Source organism: Electrona antarctica, assembly GCF_951216825.1.
Source record: "Electrona antarctica genome assembly, chromosome: 8".
Taxonomy (NCBI): domain Eukaryota; kingdom Metazoa; phylum Chordata; class Actinopteri; order Myctophiformes; family Myctophidae; genus Electrona; species Electrona antarctica.
In genome coordinates, this window is record NC_136789.1 from 7,965,927 (window position 1) to 7,983,398 (window position 17,472).

At 40.6% G+C, this 17,472-nt stretch overlaps 1 protein-coding gene across 1 annotated transcript in view; it reads right to left on the bottom strand.

Annotated features, from left to right (window-relative positions):
* Nucleotides 1-4,900: 4,900 nt before the first annotated feature.
* The window catches only part of tspoap1 (TSPO associated protein 1), a 91,127-nt gene continuing 78,555 nt past the window's right edge, over nt 4,901-17,472 (bottom strand). Inside the window, 6 exon segments of the mRNA XM_079508003.1 lie at nt 4,901-9,796; nt 10,867-10,989; nt 11,080-11,151; nt 11,723-11,849; nt 13,610-13,658; nt 16,691-16,759. Coding sequence (XP_079364129.1) covers nt 9,452-9,796; nt 10,867-10,989; nt 11,080-11,151; nt 11,723-11,849; nt 13,610-13,658; nt 16,691-16,759 — 785 coding nt within the window. The 3' untranslated portion in view covers nt 4,901-9,451.

A 17,472-nucleotide genomic window follows, 5' to 3' on the forward strand; every position in this document is an offset into this window, starting at 1 on the left:
CTCTACTGTTCCTAATATATGTAAACGACATGACTTCAGCTTGTGACTGCAACTTGTTCCTGTTCGCAGATGACTCAGCACTGCTGGTCTCGGACAGGGACAAACTGCAGGTTGAAAATGCCCTCAGCTCTGAACTCGGTAGAATCTGCACCTGGCTCGCTGATAACAAACTATCATTACACCTGGGAAAAACTGAATCCATTCTCTTTGGCTCTAATAGTAATCTCAGCAAGGCAAATGGCTTCTTGGTTAAAGTGGGTGACAATGTTATCACACGTAAAGATGAAATTACCTACCTAGGTTCCATCCTGGAGGCTAATCTTTCCGGTGATAAAATGGCCGCCAACGTAATCAAAAAGGTCAACCATAGAACAAGATTCCTTTACAGGATCTCCTCACTGGTCAACAAAAACACCTTGAAGACCTTAACAGGAGCCCTTGTACAGGGTTTCTTTGACTATGCATGCACCTCCTGGTACCACAGCACCTCAAAGGCCCTTAAAACCAGGCTCCAGACTTCCCAAAACAAACTGGTCAGGCTCCTACTTGACCTAGCCCCCCGAACCCACCTCACCCCTGCCCACTTCGACAGGCTGGAATGGCTTAGGGTCGACGACAGAGTACAGCATCTTGCAATGGGTCTGGTCCACAAGATTCGATACACCACCAAGATACCCATGTACCTGTCTAGATACTTCCTTAATGTTAACGAAGTCCACACCCACACCACCAGAGGGAGTGCAACGAACCATGTACAACCCAGATTCGGCACAAACAAGGGACTAAATTATTTTCGCTCCTATGCCACCAAAATGTGGAACGCCCTACCAACTGTCATTAAGACATGCGAATCCCTTGACTCCTTCAAAACCGCTCTCAAAGGGCACCTACGGATGGCTGCAATTCGAAACTGGCCCCCGTAAAATCTGAATCCCCCCCCCCCCCCCTTTTCCCCTCACTGTATATGTTTCTTTTCCCTTTTTACCTCCATTATGATGAATTCCTGTACTGTTCTTTGTCTATATAGAAGTGTCTATTTGTACGTCTCTAAATGTTTTGATGATTTGAACATGGTGGACCCTATTGGAAACAAGTGTAATGCTTAATTGGGTCGTCCACTCACAGTTAACAGCCTTTGTATTGAGTTTGTGCTTGAAATGTACTGTAATTCTGCAAACTGTTAATAAATTCTTCAATCAATCAATCAATCAATGTGTTAAATGTATAGGGCTGAAGTGGTTCATGTGTTAAATGTATAGGGCTGAAGTGGTTCATGTGTTAAATGTATATAGGGCTGAAGTGGTTAATGTGTTAAATGTATAGGGCTGAAGTGGTTAATGTGTTAAATGTATAGGGCTGAAGTGGTTAATGTGTTTTGTAATAATAGTAATAATAGTAAGTAACTAGTAACTAAAGTTTTCAAATAATCGTAGACTCGTAGTGGAGTAAAAGTACAATATTTGTCTCTGAAATGTAGTGGAGTAGAAGTAAAAGTATTGGAATTACTCAAGTGCAAATACCTCAACAGTACTTAAGTAAATGTACTTAAATGCTCTACACCACTGATGAATGGTCAGTCTATTTGACTTATTTAGGTGTGGGTGAATATAGTCCATTCAAACATTCAGACTAATGTGTCTTTTAAAATTCATATATCTGCTGTTGTGACCATCTTGCTGTAAAGTAGCCACACATTATATTACCATGGGTTAGATGCAGTCTGTTACTGTGCCATTTCTGAAACACAAATGACAGCAAAGGTTATAGCAAGTCTATATAACCGAGGCTATTATAGAGACTTTATTGACATTTAAGTAATGTAATCATAACAATGGTTTAATGTCACTTGCTGCATATACAGATTGTGTGGACTTTTGCTTAACAACTGTGCTGCTGTTACTAACAACTGAAAGTGAGAATTGTAGCACTTGCAGGCTAGACGCAAGAGGCAACTCACAGGAAGTAACACAACCCCCCTTCTCTCAACGCAGGTACTTCCTGAACAAGTTTTAATCAGAAAGACTATCTTACCACAAAAATGCTTCCCCGCGCCTTGTAAGTAAAGTAATGTTTAAGATCTCTCTGTATGTGGGTATGTAAAACAATGCAATACCACACTCAGAGACATGATGAATTCCTGTTCTGTCTATAGAAGTGTCTATTTGTACGTCTCTAAATGTTTTGATGATTTGAACATGGTGGACCCTATTGGAAACAAGTGTAATGCTTAATTGGGTCGTCCACTCACAGTTAACAGCCTTTGTATTGAGTTTGTGCTTGAAATGTACTGTAATTCTGCAAACTGTTAATACATTCTTCAATCAATCAATCAATCAATCAATAAGCTACTTCATGACCCCTTTAAGTCATGAAGCTGACACATTTAAGTGTACATGTTAGATAGATCACATTTCATACCCTCTTCCATCCTACATGGCATGCGTTGTAATGTCCCCTCTCTTCCCTATTTTCTTATCAGGGCTTTTACCCAACCTCCTGTTGCAAAGGAGTTTCGTAAATGTATTTGTGAATTACACACATTATGCTGGATTTTGATAAGCACCAGCTCACTCAAACAGGAAAAAAAGGAACATAACCAAAATATTATAAACAAAATACTAAATTGAAAATGATGAATTAAAAGAGAGGAAAAAATAGTGTGTGTGGTGTGGTGTGTGGTGGTTCTGTACCATTGTTGGACACTGCTAGACATTCTAATCCATTTTGTAAGGTACAGTAGGCTTTGTTTTGAGTATTTTGCATGACCAAGACAAACATGATTACATTCATGAATTCTTTACATCTGGAAGCAACGTCTTGCTGCACACAGTATGGTACCATATTACCAATGGGTACCACCTTGTAGGGCCTTCAGAACAGTGGTTCTCAAAGTGGGGTCCTCCAGGGACCCCCTTGGGTCCTTGCAGTGGTTCCAGGGAGTCTTCGGCAAAATCAGTTTAGCTACTTTACTGTATATAAAGCTGCAATTTGAAAATATCTGGTCTACAAGCTCACAATGCATGAGCTTTTTACTGCTTTTTCCCCCCAAATCTCTGAAAGATTTTACAAATTTGAAATATCTTTGAGACATTTTAACAACACAAATCTCATATGGGGGTCCATTGCACAAAATATTTTCAGCAGCAAAATACATACAATACAAGTTTTAGAGCTATAGTGCTTTAGAAGCAGCAACTGGGGGAGGGAAAGAGACAAACGCGAGAAAGAGCGGCTGTGACTGTTAGTACCTCTTCCTGTGGTTGCGTCACGTGGTCTTGGAGGCTTCAAAAGCAGCCAACTTCTTCTTCTTCATCCACTTCTTGGGACCGACAGAAGACACCTGCAAGGTCTGTGGACGACCTGGTCAATCGCTAGTGTGGGAAAGAAGATATTCCGTTAAGGTAAAGTATGGACCACATAGGCGTGTATACTTAGTTGGTCACACATTAGTTATGACATTGTAAGCAATTATCAAATGCATGTGTTGAATCATAATCTTATTGTATTCACTATGAATCTATTGACAGTTACATGATGCGCAACTTGTACCCGAAAATAACTATACTGATCATGGCTCAAAATGTAAAGATTCTACTTATTTCTACTGAATATATAGGATAATTGTATGCTGTAGTGGTCCCACATTTATCTTTATGTAAAACTGATGTTTTGCTCTGACTATTTAAATTATTTTATTATTTTTTAATTTGCAAGTACAAAAACATGTATGTTTCGCATAGACAGAAAAGCTTACTCATGCTAACCAAAATGGCTTCCTTACGATATCACTTCCACAGGCCGAACTTAGAACAGTCTCAGTCTGATATGGGTGCGGTACATAGGACAATCCTTAGTGTTCATTTATCCATTTGTAACTCTGAGTGTAAAAAATGTAAGTAACCAAATGGATCTAGGTTCATTTGGTTACATTTGAACAGTAGATATGTGTATGTCTCTTGCAGCTTTACTGCAATTTTTCAAAAACTGTAGGCCAGGCCTTCAACTGCCTGAATTGCCTGCGTAAGCAAATATTTAACAGCAAAACCGGGTCAGTACATTTTCTGGTTCACTTGAAGAGCACATTTTTCTTTTTGTGTTATGTGTAAGAGTTTAAATTTGTGTTATGGGTGTGTAGAGCATGTACATGTCTCTGGGTGGGGTTAGTGAGTGCGTCCGTGAGGAGAAGAAACACAGTTGCAGTCAAGAGAAGAGAAGAAAGAAGTGGGGACGCCGACAGCTGGAAGTACAGTGCAGTCATCCATAAAGTAGAAAGCACTACTAAACTCCTTGCCACAGTGTAGTGTTTCCTACTTTATGGATGAGTGTACTGTTGTCTACAAGGAGAAGAGAAGAGAAGAAAGACACCAGCGTGGCACACACACACACACACACACACACACACACACACACACACACACACACACACACACACACACACACACACACACACACACACACACACAGAAGTCTGGAAAAGAGGAACCTGCTTTGTCTTTCACATGGCCGTGCACTTACCCACAGTGTTGCTTCTAGTCATTTCACATGGGCCGTGCGCGCGCCAGGAAGCAAAGTGTGTCGACTTCTCTCATCTGCGTATTGTATCAAATGTCCCAATGTCTTTCATGAAAAATAAGACTTTTATGACTGTTAAGAATTTTAATTAAATACAAAAATAAAACTACTGCGGAGTCCCGTTTCACATTCCATTGTCTTTTATACTACATTACACTTTCTTTCTTCTTTTATACTAGATTTGTTATCAACTGTCTTTTATACTAGATATAACAAGTACAGTAATGTGCAACATGTAAGGTTTAGTATGTAATAAAATGGTGGACCGGTAACATGCCTATATGAGGATATACACAGTAGTAATAATAAAAGTGCAATCCAGTTTTTTGTGAAAATATACATACTTTATTACCGTAAAAAGATCCATATCGAAAGAGATCACCACAATTTCAAGTCAACGAGTCCTCTTTGCCTACTTCTTAACTTATTGTTCCTCAATCAACACTGCTTAGACATGCAAAAAAAGAAAAAAAAAGAAAAAGAATCTGAAAAACAATATTAACAAAAAAATGTATTTACAGATGATCTTCCAAAAGGGTAATAAAAACAACATATAAAAGGTAAATCTTCCAATGGTTTGAAAGAATGAATGCAGGTCAGGAAAGACAAAACATAAAAAGCTTCCCTTGCTGTATGAAAATATACGATATAAGTCCCAACGCCCCAACTCTGTTCATCGCTGTATATACAGGTACGACTCCTAGGAACAACCTCTCTCCACTGCATCAATGATCACACTACTCAAATATTGCAGGTACATACGTCTGTCTAGAAAAAAAAACATAGATATGACAACAATAACAAATAAGGCCAAATCGTCATGCATGCAGTCAATAAACAATCTGTAAACAACATATTAAGACTAAAACGAGGTCTTAAGGCTAAATATTATCAACTGATCTAAAAATGCTACCTATGTCCTATAGGTCCGATTCAGTCAGCAGAGAAGGAGCAGGCCTATTGACCATATTCACAGGCCAGGCCTATTGACCATATTCACAGGCCAGGCCATTTTTACCTCACGTCATAATGAATGGTGGGAGGGCTTCCCCGACCAAACAGCATGACGTGAAAGCAAAAAATGTCTGCCACGAATGAATATAGTCAATGGAGAGTGAGGCAGGACAGTCCTATAAAGATCGCAGTGTTACAGTGTGTAGCAGCCTACTCGCTACAGAGCAGGTAGGATAATATGTGTGCAGTAAAGGCCGTGAAATACAAATATATCAGTACAAATGTTCACTGTACATGTCAGTAACCTATAACGCCTACCCTCCCCTCCAAAAAAAAAACAAATAAATAAAAATTTAAATAAAAGAACAGCCTCAATCTTGCCTCTATCCCGGAGATTCAAAGTCTGTATCTAAAGTGTCATCACCAACCTCACCCTCCTCTCATTCATACTGTACTTGGCATTTGTCCGCTATTCATAATGCTCCCTTTTTTATATAACACTGATGGGTCTATACACCAATCACACTAAATGAAAAACATTCAGAATAAAATAAAATTGCCTCCAACTTTTGCAAATCAGGTGAGCTTTGACTACTACACCCGTCCATCTGGGATACTTCAGTGGGGTGGAATATGCTTGTATAATGTAGGTTACATTTATGAACTTATTTAGAATTATGTTTCATCCACAAACCAAATCTCTATCATCTGTCTAGGTTAGTTTCACCCCAGTGAATATCCCCAATGGCTTGATGCTTGGTGTCTAGCGTAGCTACGGTATGTTAACAGGCAAAGCACCTACAGTAAGAGTTTGGCATATTTCATTGTTTCGACAGCCAGCAGATGCAACAAGTGGCTCAGCATACTAAATGACTACCGGCAAAAACCTGAGAAATTACTTACAGCCCTGTATCAAGCAAATAAATTACCTAATCGGATTCAATTACAGCATAATACATAGCTAGTGCTACTCAGCAAAAAGCAAGCCTAACTAGCAATATGATTGAATACTAAGGCCTGGTCCACACATTTTGCTTCAAAAATGTTTGCTGCGCATGTGAAAACATCATTGGTGTCAAACACCAAAGTATCTCATGACTCAAGTCTACCAAACTGTCAAGGACCAACATATACAAAAATACAATACTGCTCTATTTTATGTGCAGCTAGTACAGCACAGCACACGATCTTGCACTGCAACTGAGGAATGAGGATTGTGTTCCAGGGGTTGGGCGGGGCACTAAACTCCCAACATGCATGCCAGGATTGGGCATTCACATTTTGTGAAATTCGTGAGTTTTTCCACAATTTTTTTGCATTTAAAAGGGAGGCTTTCAAAATAGTTTCTCCAGAAAAGGGGGGCATTAAGATTGTTAACCATAATTCTTGACTACTGCTTTGCTCCTAGACTATTATGTTTTGGCTCACATATCTCAAATAAATATTTTTGTCGAAAGGGTGCATTAAAGAAAAAAAGGGCGGGTTAAGTACTTAAGTTTTTTCAGCATGAAAAAATTGGGACTCTATGTCCCACCATGCACCTACTTTGACATAGTAAGAGCCTCCCCCTGGGGTTGTGATAACAGGGCTGTTTTCTTTTGAGTTCAGCCACGCAATTCAATGGAGCGTGCTGAATCACCACATGACACAAAATGTCCCAGAAAGTCATCACTATAATCACTCACTTATATCATGAGTTGCTTATAACCAGTCTCACTTTAGAAAACTCCTCACCAATAAGAGATGAATAGACATTGGAGGGAATTAATACAGATCCTAACACAATTCAGTAGCGTTACGAAACACCAGTGCCATGTCCGAAAACTGTTCTGCACATACCCACAATCCCAACAACAACATACTGTTTCATGCAGTATTTGAAAAATATGAACGTGCTACGTGACAATTTCAACATACGACACGACATTCAATCATATATCCATATGCTGGCTTGCATGTCTTTTGTGGGAGCTAGTTTTTCTTTTGGTCTGTCAGATTAAACTCTTTTCCCACATCCACTGAATCAAGCCTGGAAAACCGTACAATAAGATGACATTTTCAGTGCATTGATATTAGAGAAGTATTGCCTGTTGTTAAAAACAGAACTTTGAAGTAGCCTACTGATCAGCACGTGCAATATAATCTTTGGACATGCCACAGGTCTCTCTCGCACGCACACACGCACGCACACACGCACACACACACACACACACACACAAATATATCATCGCTGTTAGGCAGAAACCCTGTTATCGCCATATATAGCCATGAATTTATTTATGTAAATCAATGTCCTATTTTGTTGTATAACAGTGTCGGACAAAAGTAGAGAACAAAAGCTAATGTATTTTTAGACCTTATAGATTTTGCTCCTTAATTTATTTTTAAGTGAATGTGGGAATGTGGGTGGGTGGGTCTGTCTGTCTGTCTGTCTGTGTGTGTGTGGTTTTTTTTTTTAAAACAATAGTTAACAATTAAAATGATTAACAATAGCTTGTGACTAAATAATAAGTACATTGGCTCCATTGGAACACAGGTTATTTTTTTTCTCATTAGCCTGGCAACGGTTTTGGACATGCAAGGTTTGTGCCCGACAGCGACAATGTAAACATGGAGGTGAGCTGTGACAACAGTGGTAAAGTCATGAATATCATGAGTTCTGACTAGTCAACATACATTTTTGACAAAGGCATCCGTTGTCCCCCTCCAGTGGGGCAACTCTGGGCTTACTCGCACCACAGAAGGTCCACTCTTCACATTCTTACTACTCAACACACTTCAACAAAATGTTAACGGTAGGCTTTCCTTAAATTAAAAATAAATTAGACCTAAGCTACACACACTACAATGGATGGCCCGTGTCTTAAACAGCGCTTCATAATTGCACGACATGCAACTTGGTGACGGGTACAGTAAGTGAAACGCCTGACACAAATAAAAGACCATGGTTTATACAATGGCCAGGTCCCCGTGGAATCACACAATATACATTTATAATGTAGGGATAACTGAACAAACATTTTAAATAGCTCCATTCAAAACACGCCATAGTGCATTTGTTTTCAGTCGTGCAGAAGATATGACAGTTTGCTTCAATTGACTTGCATCAACTGATAAATGGATGGCACAGTAATCTTGGGCTGGGAATCTCAATACATTAGCTGTGTAAGGTGGGGACTTACGTCTGGGGCTACCACTCAACATCACTCTGACTGCAAAACAGCAAATCCAATCCTTAAAGAAGAAATCTGCCTCCATTTGAATATGGAATCACTGCTGATGGTCAATGTAGTCAATAGAAACAATGCAATTGTCACTGTGTATTATATTGATGGAGAAATGTGACTTGCTCATAAAGCCTTACCGACAGACAGTGACTTTATATGCGTGTGCGTTGCATTTAAAGCATCAGCGGAGACTAACAATCCATGCTAAATTAGCCTGTAATCTGTCTGTAAACACAGAACACACAGCGGACAGATTTTGCAGTGCTGCCCAGAGATACAGGGAATATGAGCAAAAACTGCTGGTGTTTTTTTTCCGACAAGTTAACCTTATTGCAGATGGATATACATTTAGATAAGGTTGAATGTCAGTGAAGTGCTCTTTTAATATTGCTTTATGGCTGGTGTTGGGAATGAAAACACATAAGCTAATCATTAGTTAATACTTGGAAGTAGCTTTGATAAACCTATTTGTAAGCCAAGCGTGACTGAGCTCTTTTGATGTTGCAATGCCTTGTTGATATTACGAGACAAGGTTTTGCTGTAGTAATGCTCTAAAGAATGTGTTTTGCGTAATCAGGTCTATTAATACAGACAGGTTAGTGTATCAGCAACTAACTTCATAGACAGATAACCGACACTAACGGCAAAAAAGTGCTTTCAATGTGAAACGAGTGTTTTGCATTAAAAAGGCCCAGCACTCATTCCTTCTTGCTGGAGCCCAGCTTTTTGAAAAGCTTCCTCCCTTTTGAGAAGAAGCTCTTCTTCTTCTTTCCTGCTGGGGTGCAGTCTACTTGTGTTGGGCTTCCTGCAGCGTCACCACCATGAGGTGGTGGAGAACTGGACACCTGTGTTGTGGACGCCGGGACTGGTGCCGGCTCGGATATGGGCTCCACGGACGACGAGGCGAGTATGGGGTGCAGATCTTGGCTGCGGTCAGTCTGGTCTTTGGAAGAAGGTTTTGCTGCCGGGGCGTGCAGATTCTCTTGAGGTTCCAGCGTTGAGGGTCCAGGACATTGCTGCTCCACAGAAGCAATCAAGTCCACCTTCAGGCAGAAATTGAACGAATGAACAAAGTGAATCATCTCCGATGCATTAAGAGTCAGACACTATACTCACTAAACCTAGTTTAACAAAACACAGACAACGTTAACAGATTTCATCCAGTCTTCACATGGACCTCTGTAGTAACTCATTTGTTTATGTCGGAGGGTCACACAAAGACTTAAGGGCGAAAAGGGAAGAGAGACACAGTATCTAGCAATTCAGAGATGTCAGCATTTGTCCAGCTGAACTAATGAACTCTACCGAAGACATTGGGCATGGAAGGGATGCTTTCTATAAACGGTGTTATCTAGTACTAAGGTTAAGGACTGAGGGAGGGACATTCTAACAGAGGGTAGACACGTGTCACTGCACTGAAGGGTGTTCACACTTACAATCAAGTCTCAAAGTGTACAGTTCGTTTCTGCTTCTGCCAAAGGCCATGCAGGAAACAAGAGAGACAAGCGAGAGAAATGCAATGGGGTGAAATCATTGCAACACTGAAAAAATGACATGCAACAGAACCCACTGAACATACATACACGTTGAAAGAAACTTTGAAGAGACTGCACAATGTTTGTGTGTAAAGTGTCCGGCGAAAAGAGGAAAGAAACTTTAAAGAAATGTTATGATGTCCAATGAAAATTACTTCTATTACTACAAATCATGGATGTGCATTACTCATGGAATAAAGCAAAATAAAATCTCAAGACTGAAAATGTAATGATGTTTTAGGTATGATCGTTCTAAATCGTTCCACACAACAGCCAACCAGCTGAAGAAATCACAGAATGGAGGCATTAACCTCTTTGCTTTTATGACATTTCTGAGACCATTCATGTTTCTGGAAGATGCTTCTAAACTTGTATTCTATTGCTAGTTTTATCACTTCACTCTTAAAATAACAAATGAATGAAAATAGCCGATCTACAAGCGCGACGTGTTGTGGTGCGCATTGTCGGTGCGCAGCATTGCTTTCACAGAAGGCTTCTATGGAATCCAAATGACTGAAATCAGTCGTGGCGAATGAGAACTTGAATCCATGATTACTACACACAGATTGTCCAGTTACCTGCAGCTCTTTCTTGGGTTCCGGTGCGGGCTGGACTGGAGGAGGCCCTGACGACGGAGCCTCCTCTGGCAAGGCCTGCAGGAAGTTGGACGGTGCAAGGCCCTTGTGTCCATTCAGGTCTCCCTGGTAACAAGAATACAACACAATAGATTCAGGCTCTTTGCCTCAACTGGAGGGCAGTAATCATTAAGGTATTTCAAAGCCTATACTCACGTAAAAGAAACCATCATCGTCCATGTCGCCAAGTACATTGATGATGTCTCCTGCGCTGAAGGTAAGTTCAGCCTGAAGGGGACATGAAACAGTAGGACGATAAGATGGCATTAAGTAACATGCACCTAAATACTAATTTATGTTTATTTTGCATGATGACATGACTTTTGGTGAGCGACCATTAGGCATGTAATAATATATCGTAAATCGATATGAATCCCGACGATATGAATCGATTTGATTAAAAAAAATGATTTAAAAAAAATCATCTTTTTTTCCATTTTTTAGGGGGGCTAGTGAATTATGGTGTGTGTGATATGAAATGTGAGCTTTAATCATATTCCATCATATTCAACTGCTTTTGGAGAGAAATGAGACAGTCAACTTTCAGTTGTTGCACAGAAATTAAGTAATTTTATATGAAAAGTAATGCTACTTTTGCAATGTAGTTGTCACATCGTGAACCCCATCGTGAACCCCATATCATGATACGTATCATATCGTTGAGTTGAGTGTATCATTACATGCCTAGCGACCATCGTGCGAAGAAGCATACATTAGTCTTAAAATGTCTCTCCACGAGTGAAAGACAAATCTGTACTGTGAGTGACAGGTTATTTCCAGCACAATGTACAATTCTGACCTCTATGTCTGTGTTGGGGGAGCTCTCCCGAGGATCGTAATCGAATATGGCCACCATTCTGCAGGCTCTTGAGGGCGGGTTCCCCACACTAGCAGCAGCAGCAGCAGCAGCAACAGCAGCAGCTCGGCTGGGATCTGTCAGTTGAAACAGAGCAGCACATACAGTCACATACAGGGATTCTGGGGAACACAAGACCCACGGTGATCCAATCAGCATGTCAGCATGCATGTCATAATCCACTCAGCATCATGCCATGCCGAGGTAATGTCACAGCAGTCCACTAAAAACACATGGAGGAAAGAAAGCATGTCATGGAATAAAATCAAGGCAGAATAAGTGTATTTATTTCTAAAAAGAGGATAGTGTTACAGGTGCAACCGCTCCTTTTTTGTTTTAATACAGTAGCAAAAATAGCAGATCTACAAGCTCACATTGTGGGCTCATAGATCGGATATTCTCGCTATTTTGCATGACACCATTGTACAACAAAGTAGAAAATAGGGTGGTTAATAAATAAAGTGGTTAATCAGACTAATCGATTTCTTGAAAGAAAAAACTTGCTCTAATTTGATGACTAGAAAAAGTAATGGATGGAATAATTGCTAAGAATATAATAGTTGCAGCCCTAAAATACATTCATTTCATATGATGGTTAGGACAGAATAGTGGATTGTGTTAGGGTTAATTAGCTCCAATAAAACGATGGCACACTATAAAGAGACAAAAGCATTTACAGTGCATCAATGCATCTATAAATGGACCTATACATTTAATGTATGACCATTTTAAACTTTCAAGCACTTTTACAGACCATTTCTAGAGTTTCAATAATATAATTTGGTAGAATGTCTTTATGTCATGATCTCTCTGTAATGGGTCAAAGCTTTGTTTGCTGTAGCTATAAGCTTGCAATTCCACATGAAAGGTTTCCAAGAAGCAATAATGTGTGCACATTTCCATGACAAAACTGGACATTAACCAGTGTTGATTTTGACAGCAAGATTTCAGTTTTAGTCATAGTCTCTTGAATAGTTTTCATTTAGTTTTACTCACATTTTAGTCACTTGGAATGTTTTAGTGTTAGTCTAGTTTTAGTCAACTAAATATCATAAGATTTTAGTCGACTAAATCTACAGTTGATTTAGTCCACTAAAATGTATTTTGGCGGAACTTGATGCTGATTTTACTCTTGCTGAAAATAGCCGATCTACAAGCTTGACACATTGTCAGCTTGTAGATCGGCTATTTTCAGCATGCAACCAAGTGTAAAATTACTTTTACTGGATCTCTTGTTCTAATTTGTTGATGAAATGGTCAATATATAAGCCTAGTCTTAGTTTTAGTCATCATAGTTTAGTTTTTATTTAGTTTCCATTTAGTTTTCGTCAGTGAAAAAAGGTAGTCGACGGAACATTTTTTTGTCATAGTATTAGTCGACGATTTAGGCTCAAGTTCGGTAGAGACGGCGCCCCTCTGTCATTGTCTATGGGGAGGATTTCAGTGTCATATGGTATGTACGGATTTTGGGGTTTTCTAGGCGTGTACGTATGTACGGAATTGAAATTCCGTGCTATTTCGTCGTGTTCAAGGGTGAGACTGGGTAGAGACTAGATTGGAAACCGGAAGAGAAAAGGCAAGAACTCCTCTGCTTAGTAGAGCAGTGTCACTCTCAAAGTGAGGTCCAAGGACCCTCTGGGTTCCTTGAGGGGGTTCCAAATAGACCCTTACAGGTCTGCAACGCTGCAGAGAGGTCCTTGAAATGAAAAGGTTTGAGAACCACTGGAGTAGAGGCATGCTGGTGTCCACTCCAGTGCGGGGGGGAAACTGACACAGTCATCTGATCATGCTGGAGAAAAGGAAGGCGAGGCAGGGGGTGGGGTGGTGTACAAACCTTGACTGGAGTCTATGCCCTCATCCCAGAGTGCAGCAGACTCCACTGGAAGAGATGGGGGTGTGGGGAGAGCGAGCAGGTTAAAGAACTTGATCACGTTTCACTCTAGGCATTCACACAATGAGCAGATACTATCACTGAACCAAAATGTGACCTTGAAACCAAACCAAAATATGCCTCAAGTTACTCGTCAATAAAAAAACAAAAACAAACAAAAACAAAACAGACAAAGGCACAGATGGAGTAGACCAGAGGGGATACTCTACTATCAATAAAAGACATCCATGTGCCAAAATGCTGCTGCCCGCCTCCTTACCGGAAATAAAAAGCGCGATCATATTACACCTGTCCTTGCTTCCCTACACTGGCTCCCAGTTCGCTTTAGAATAGATTTTAAATTATTATTGTTTGTCTTCAAAGCCCAAAATGGGCATGCCCCCCCTTACCTCTGCGAGCTCATTAAACCATACGTCCCAGCCAGACCCTTGAGGTCAGCTGACCAACTGCGTTTGATTGTGCCTGGAACCTCATGTGTCACCGAGCCTTCTCTGTGGCCGGTCCCACACTGTGGAATGCCCTGCCCCTTCCCATTCATTCTGCCAAGTCCATGGGTGTTTTTAAATCTCTCCTAAAGACCCACTTTTTCTCCCTGGCTTTTAATGTTGCCTGAAAACGCATACCCTTCTTATACCATGTCTGTTTATACTTCTGCTCTCACTTGTTGCTTTGTTTTTGTTTTGTTTTTGTTTTCTTTTCTTTACATGCTCTTGTTGTTGCCCTGTTCTTGTTTTACATGCTCTTGTTCAGCACTTTGGTTTGTCTTCGGTCAATGTAAATGTGCTATACAAATAAACTTAGATTTGATTTGATTTGATTTGAATGCTCTGAATTAGTTATGCACGTGTCCACAAAAAGAACAATGTCCCCGTGTTCTAAATGGACACGTGAGCTGCTCTACCCAAGACTGCCTGTCAGCTGTCACTTCAACTCACTAAAGAACAATGTCCCCGTGTTCTAAATGGACACGTGAGCTGCTCTACCCAAGACTGCCTGTCAGCTGTCACTTCAACTCACTAAAGAACAATGTCCCCGTGTTCTAAATGGACACGTGAGCTGCTCTACCCAAGACTGCCTGTCAGCTGTCACTTCAACTCACTAAAGAACAATGTCCCCGTGTTCTAAATGGACACGTGAGCTGCTCTACCCAAGACTGCCTGTCAGCTGTCACTTCAACTCACTAAAGAACAATGTCCCCGTGTTCTAAATGGACACGTGAGCTGCTCTACCCAAGACTGCCTGTCAGCTGTCACTTCAACTCACTAAAGAACAATGTCCCTGTGTTCTAAATGGACACGTGCGCTGCTCTACCCAAGACTGCCTGTCAGCTGTCACTTCAACTCACTAAAGAACAATGTCCCTGTGTTCTAAATGGACACGTGAGCTGCTCTACCCAAGACTGCCTGTCAGCTGTCACTTCAACGCACTAAAGCTTTATTTATAAAGCACCCAAGTCTGATGTCAAATTTGCTAGAGGTTCGTTTATTTTTGTATTTGTATTATAATCCCCATAAGAGGACCTTAGATCACCTCATATAAGAACTGTGTTTGAAAAATAATCAAATCACCCTGTCGGTTTCACTCATATGGATATGAAGAATCAACTGACTGCTGCCGAATTAGTTACATTTTCGCTAGAAAATACAATACAGAGACACCTCCCCGACAATATCGCAGAGACAGTTTGTTTATTTTTGGACAATAAACTAACGAAAATATAAAAAGCTTATGGGTTTATCCACATCAGGCATGTGTGTGTGTGTGTGTGTATGAGCTTCCATAATCACACTAATCCTTACTCATATTCCATCATATTCAATGGATTTTGGAGAGAAATAATGAAAAAATAAGATTTTTCGTTCATTTGTCTGGAAAATAAATTTGTGTTTTTAAAAAAAAACGTGAGAAATCGTTTTGTGAACATAATATCGTGATTCCAATCGTATCGTGAGTTGAGAGAATCGTTATATGCCTAAAAACTGAATATCAGTATGAATCGGTATTCATGGTTGTGCCACCGTACCGGACATGAAGCCCAAGGGAAAGCTTAACTGATCCACTCATGAAAAATATGCAATATCGTAGTCGGTCTGTATGTGGGACTAACATTTCTGAGATTCGCCATCTTTAGCCAATGCTTGCAATTGATTCAGAATAATGAATAACCCCTAGTTTGACACGTCACAAATATTTGCCTTATATAGGTTTTTAAGTGGTGCAACCACTTCCTTAAGTGACTATGTGTTTTCCTTAAGTGACTGTGTGTGTGTGTGTGTGTGTGGGTGGGTGGCTGGCTGGGTGCGTCTGAGCATGCAAACAGCATGGTTGTTTTTCACCACCTGTGCGCAACCTAACACACACACAAACACACACGCACAAATTAACTGTATATATGGTGATTTTGGGTGTGCCAGTACAGTACAGTACAGTACAGTACAGTACAGTACAGTACAGTACAGTACAGTACAGTACAGTAGAGGGACCCCCACACAGTAAGTCGACGCGGGGCGGCTCGCCGGAATCGGGCCGGCACCTTGAGTGCGTTCCTGTGGGTCTGGAACCCCCCCTCTCCCCGGGGACCCCACACAGAGTTGCTCCACTTACTTCACACGGGTGTGATTTTGTTTATGGTACCCCAACTTTCAACCCCTGAATTTACCATGATCAACAATTTTTAATATGTTATTTGGATGACCCTAAGGATCATAAAAATGATTACTATTGCAATTTATTGTGGGTCAAACCTTAGATTGACTAGCCTATATATGAAGCCTTACAGAATATAAGGCCTTTTTTTATTTGGGTCGGCTTAACATACAGAAGCCGTTTCATTTTGTTGCTTGACTAGTTAACCTTAAATCCCCTCTGGTCATTGAGTGAGAGGCAGCAACGGAAAGAGTGAAAGTGCCAAACTTGCCAAAGTGACAGAAAGAGAGAGAGAGAGAGAGAGAAAAGCACACCAGAGTTTTAGAAAGTAAAGGAGTGAGGGCTGACATGCGGCAGTCAGCAGCGAGACACACCTTTCTTGGATCGTCTCGGTTTCGGTGGTGGAACGGGGCGGCCCGGAAGCTGTGCGTGTGTGCGAGTGCCTTGATGGGGGGGTTTTAGAAAGGGAAAACCAAAATTTGTAACCAAAAAAGGAACACAAGAGAGATGCAACATTGAGAGAAGCAGACAGGACAAAGAGACAGAATGATATAGGCCAGTGAAGGGGCAATTCAAACGACGACAACCAATGAGCAGCCAACAACGGTAGTGAAGACCAAGCGGAAGTGAAAAAGTTGAACCATCTGCAGAAATACTCGAGAGGAAGCAGGAAATAGAAGCATAGCGTCAGCTTTATCTGCTGTGTGGAGGCATTGCTCTAAAGCCCCAACCACTTACCCCACAGGCTAACACTTTGTATACTGCTTGCCTTTAACACTTTATGACAACACAGTGTGCTCCACAAATGACGGTTCTGATTCCCGCATTAGGAACTCAAGTGAAAGCAAGAGATACTGGGAAAAAAATGCGAGGCATCACTGAATGGTAACATTTTTGTGCAGTTCAACTATATACAGTATAATGTGAGGACTTGTTTCTCTGTGCTTCCTGCTGAAGACAAACGGATCAAAGCATTTTATTTAAACGCACTCTCTTTAGAGTAGTAACTTTTTAGCTGTTTTAGCTTCTGAGGATTTCCTCCAACACAATCCAAATAAAAATAGTTGAGTCTCAAGTCACAGCTGAGCAATTTAGAGACTACGGCAAAAAAGGGAACTGAGAACTGCCATTTCTGCTGCCATTTTCACTTAAACAT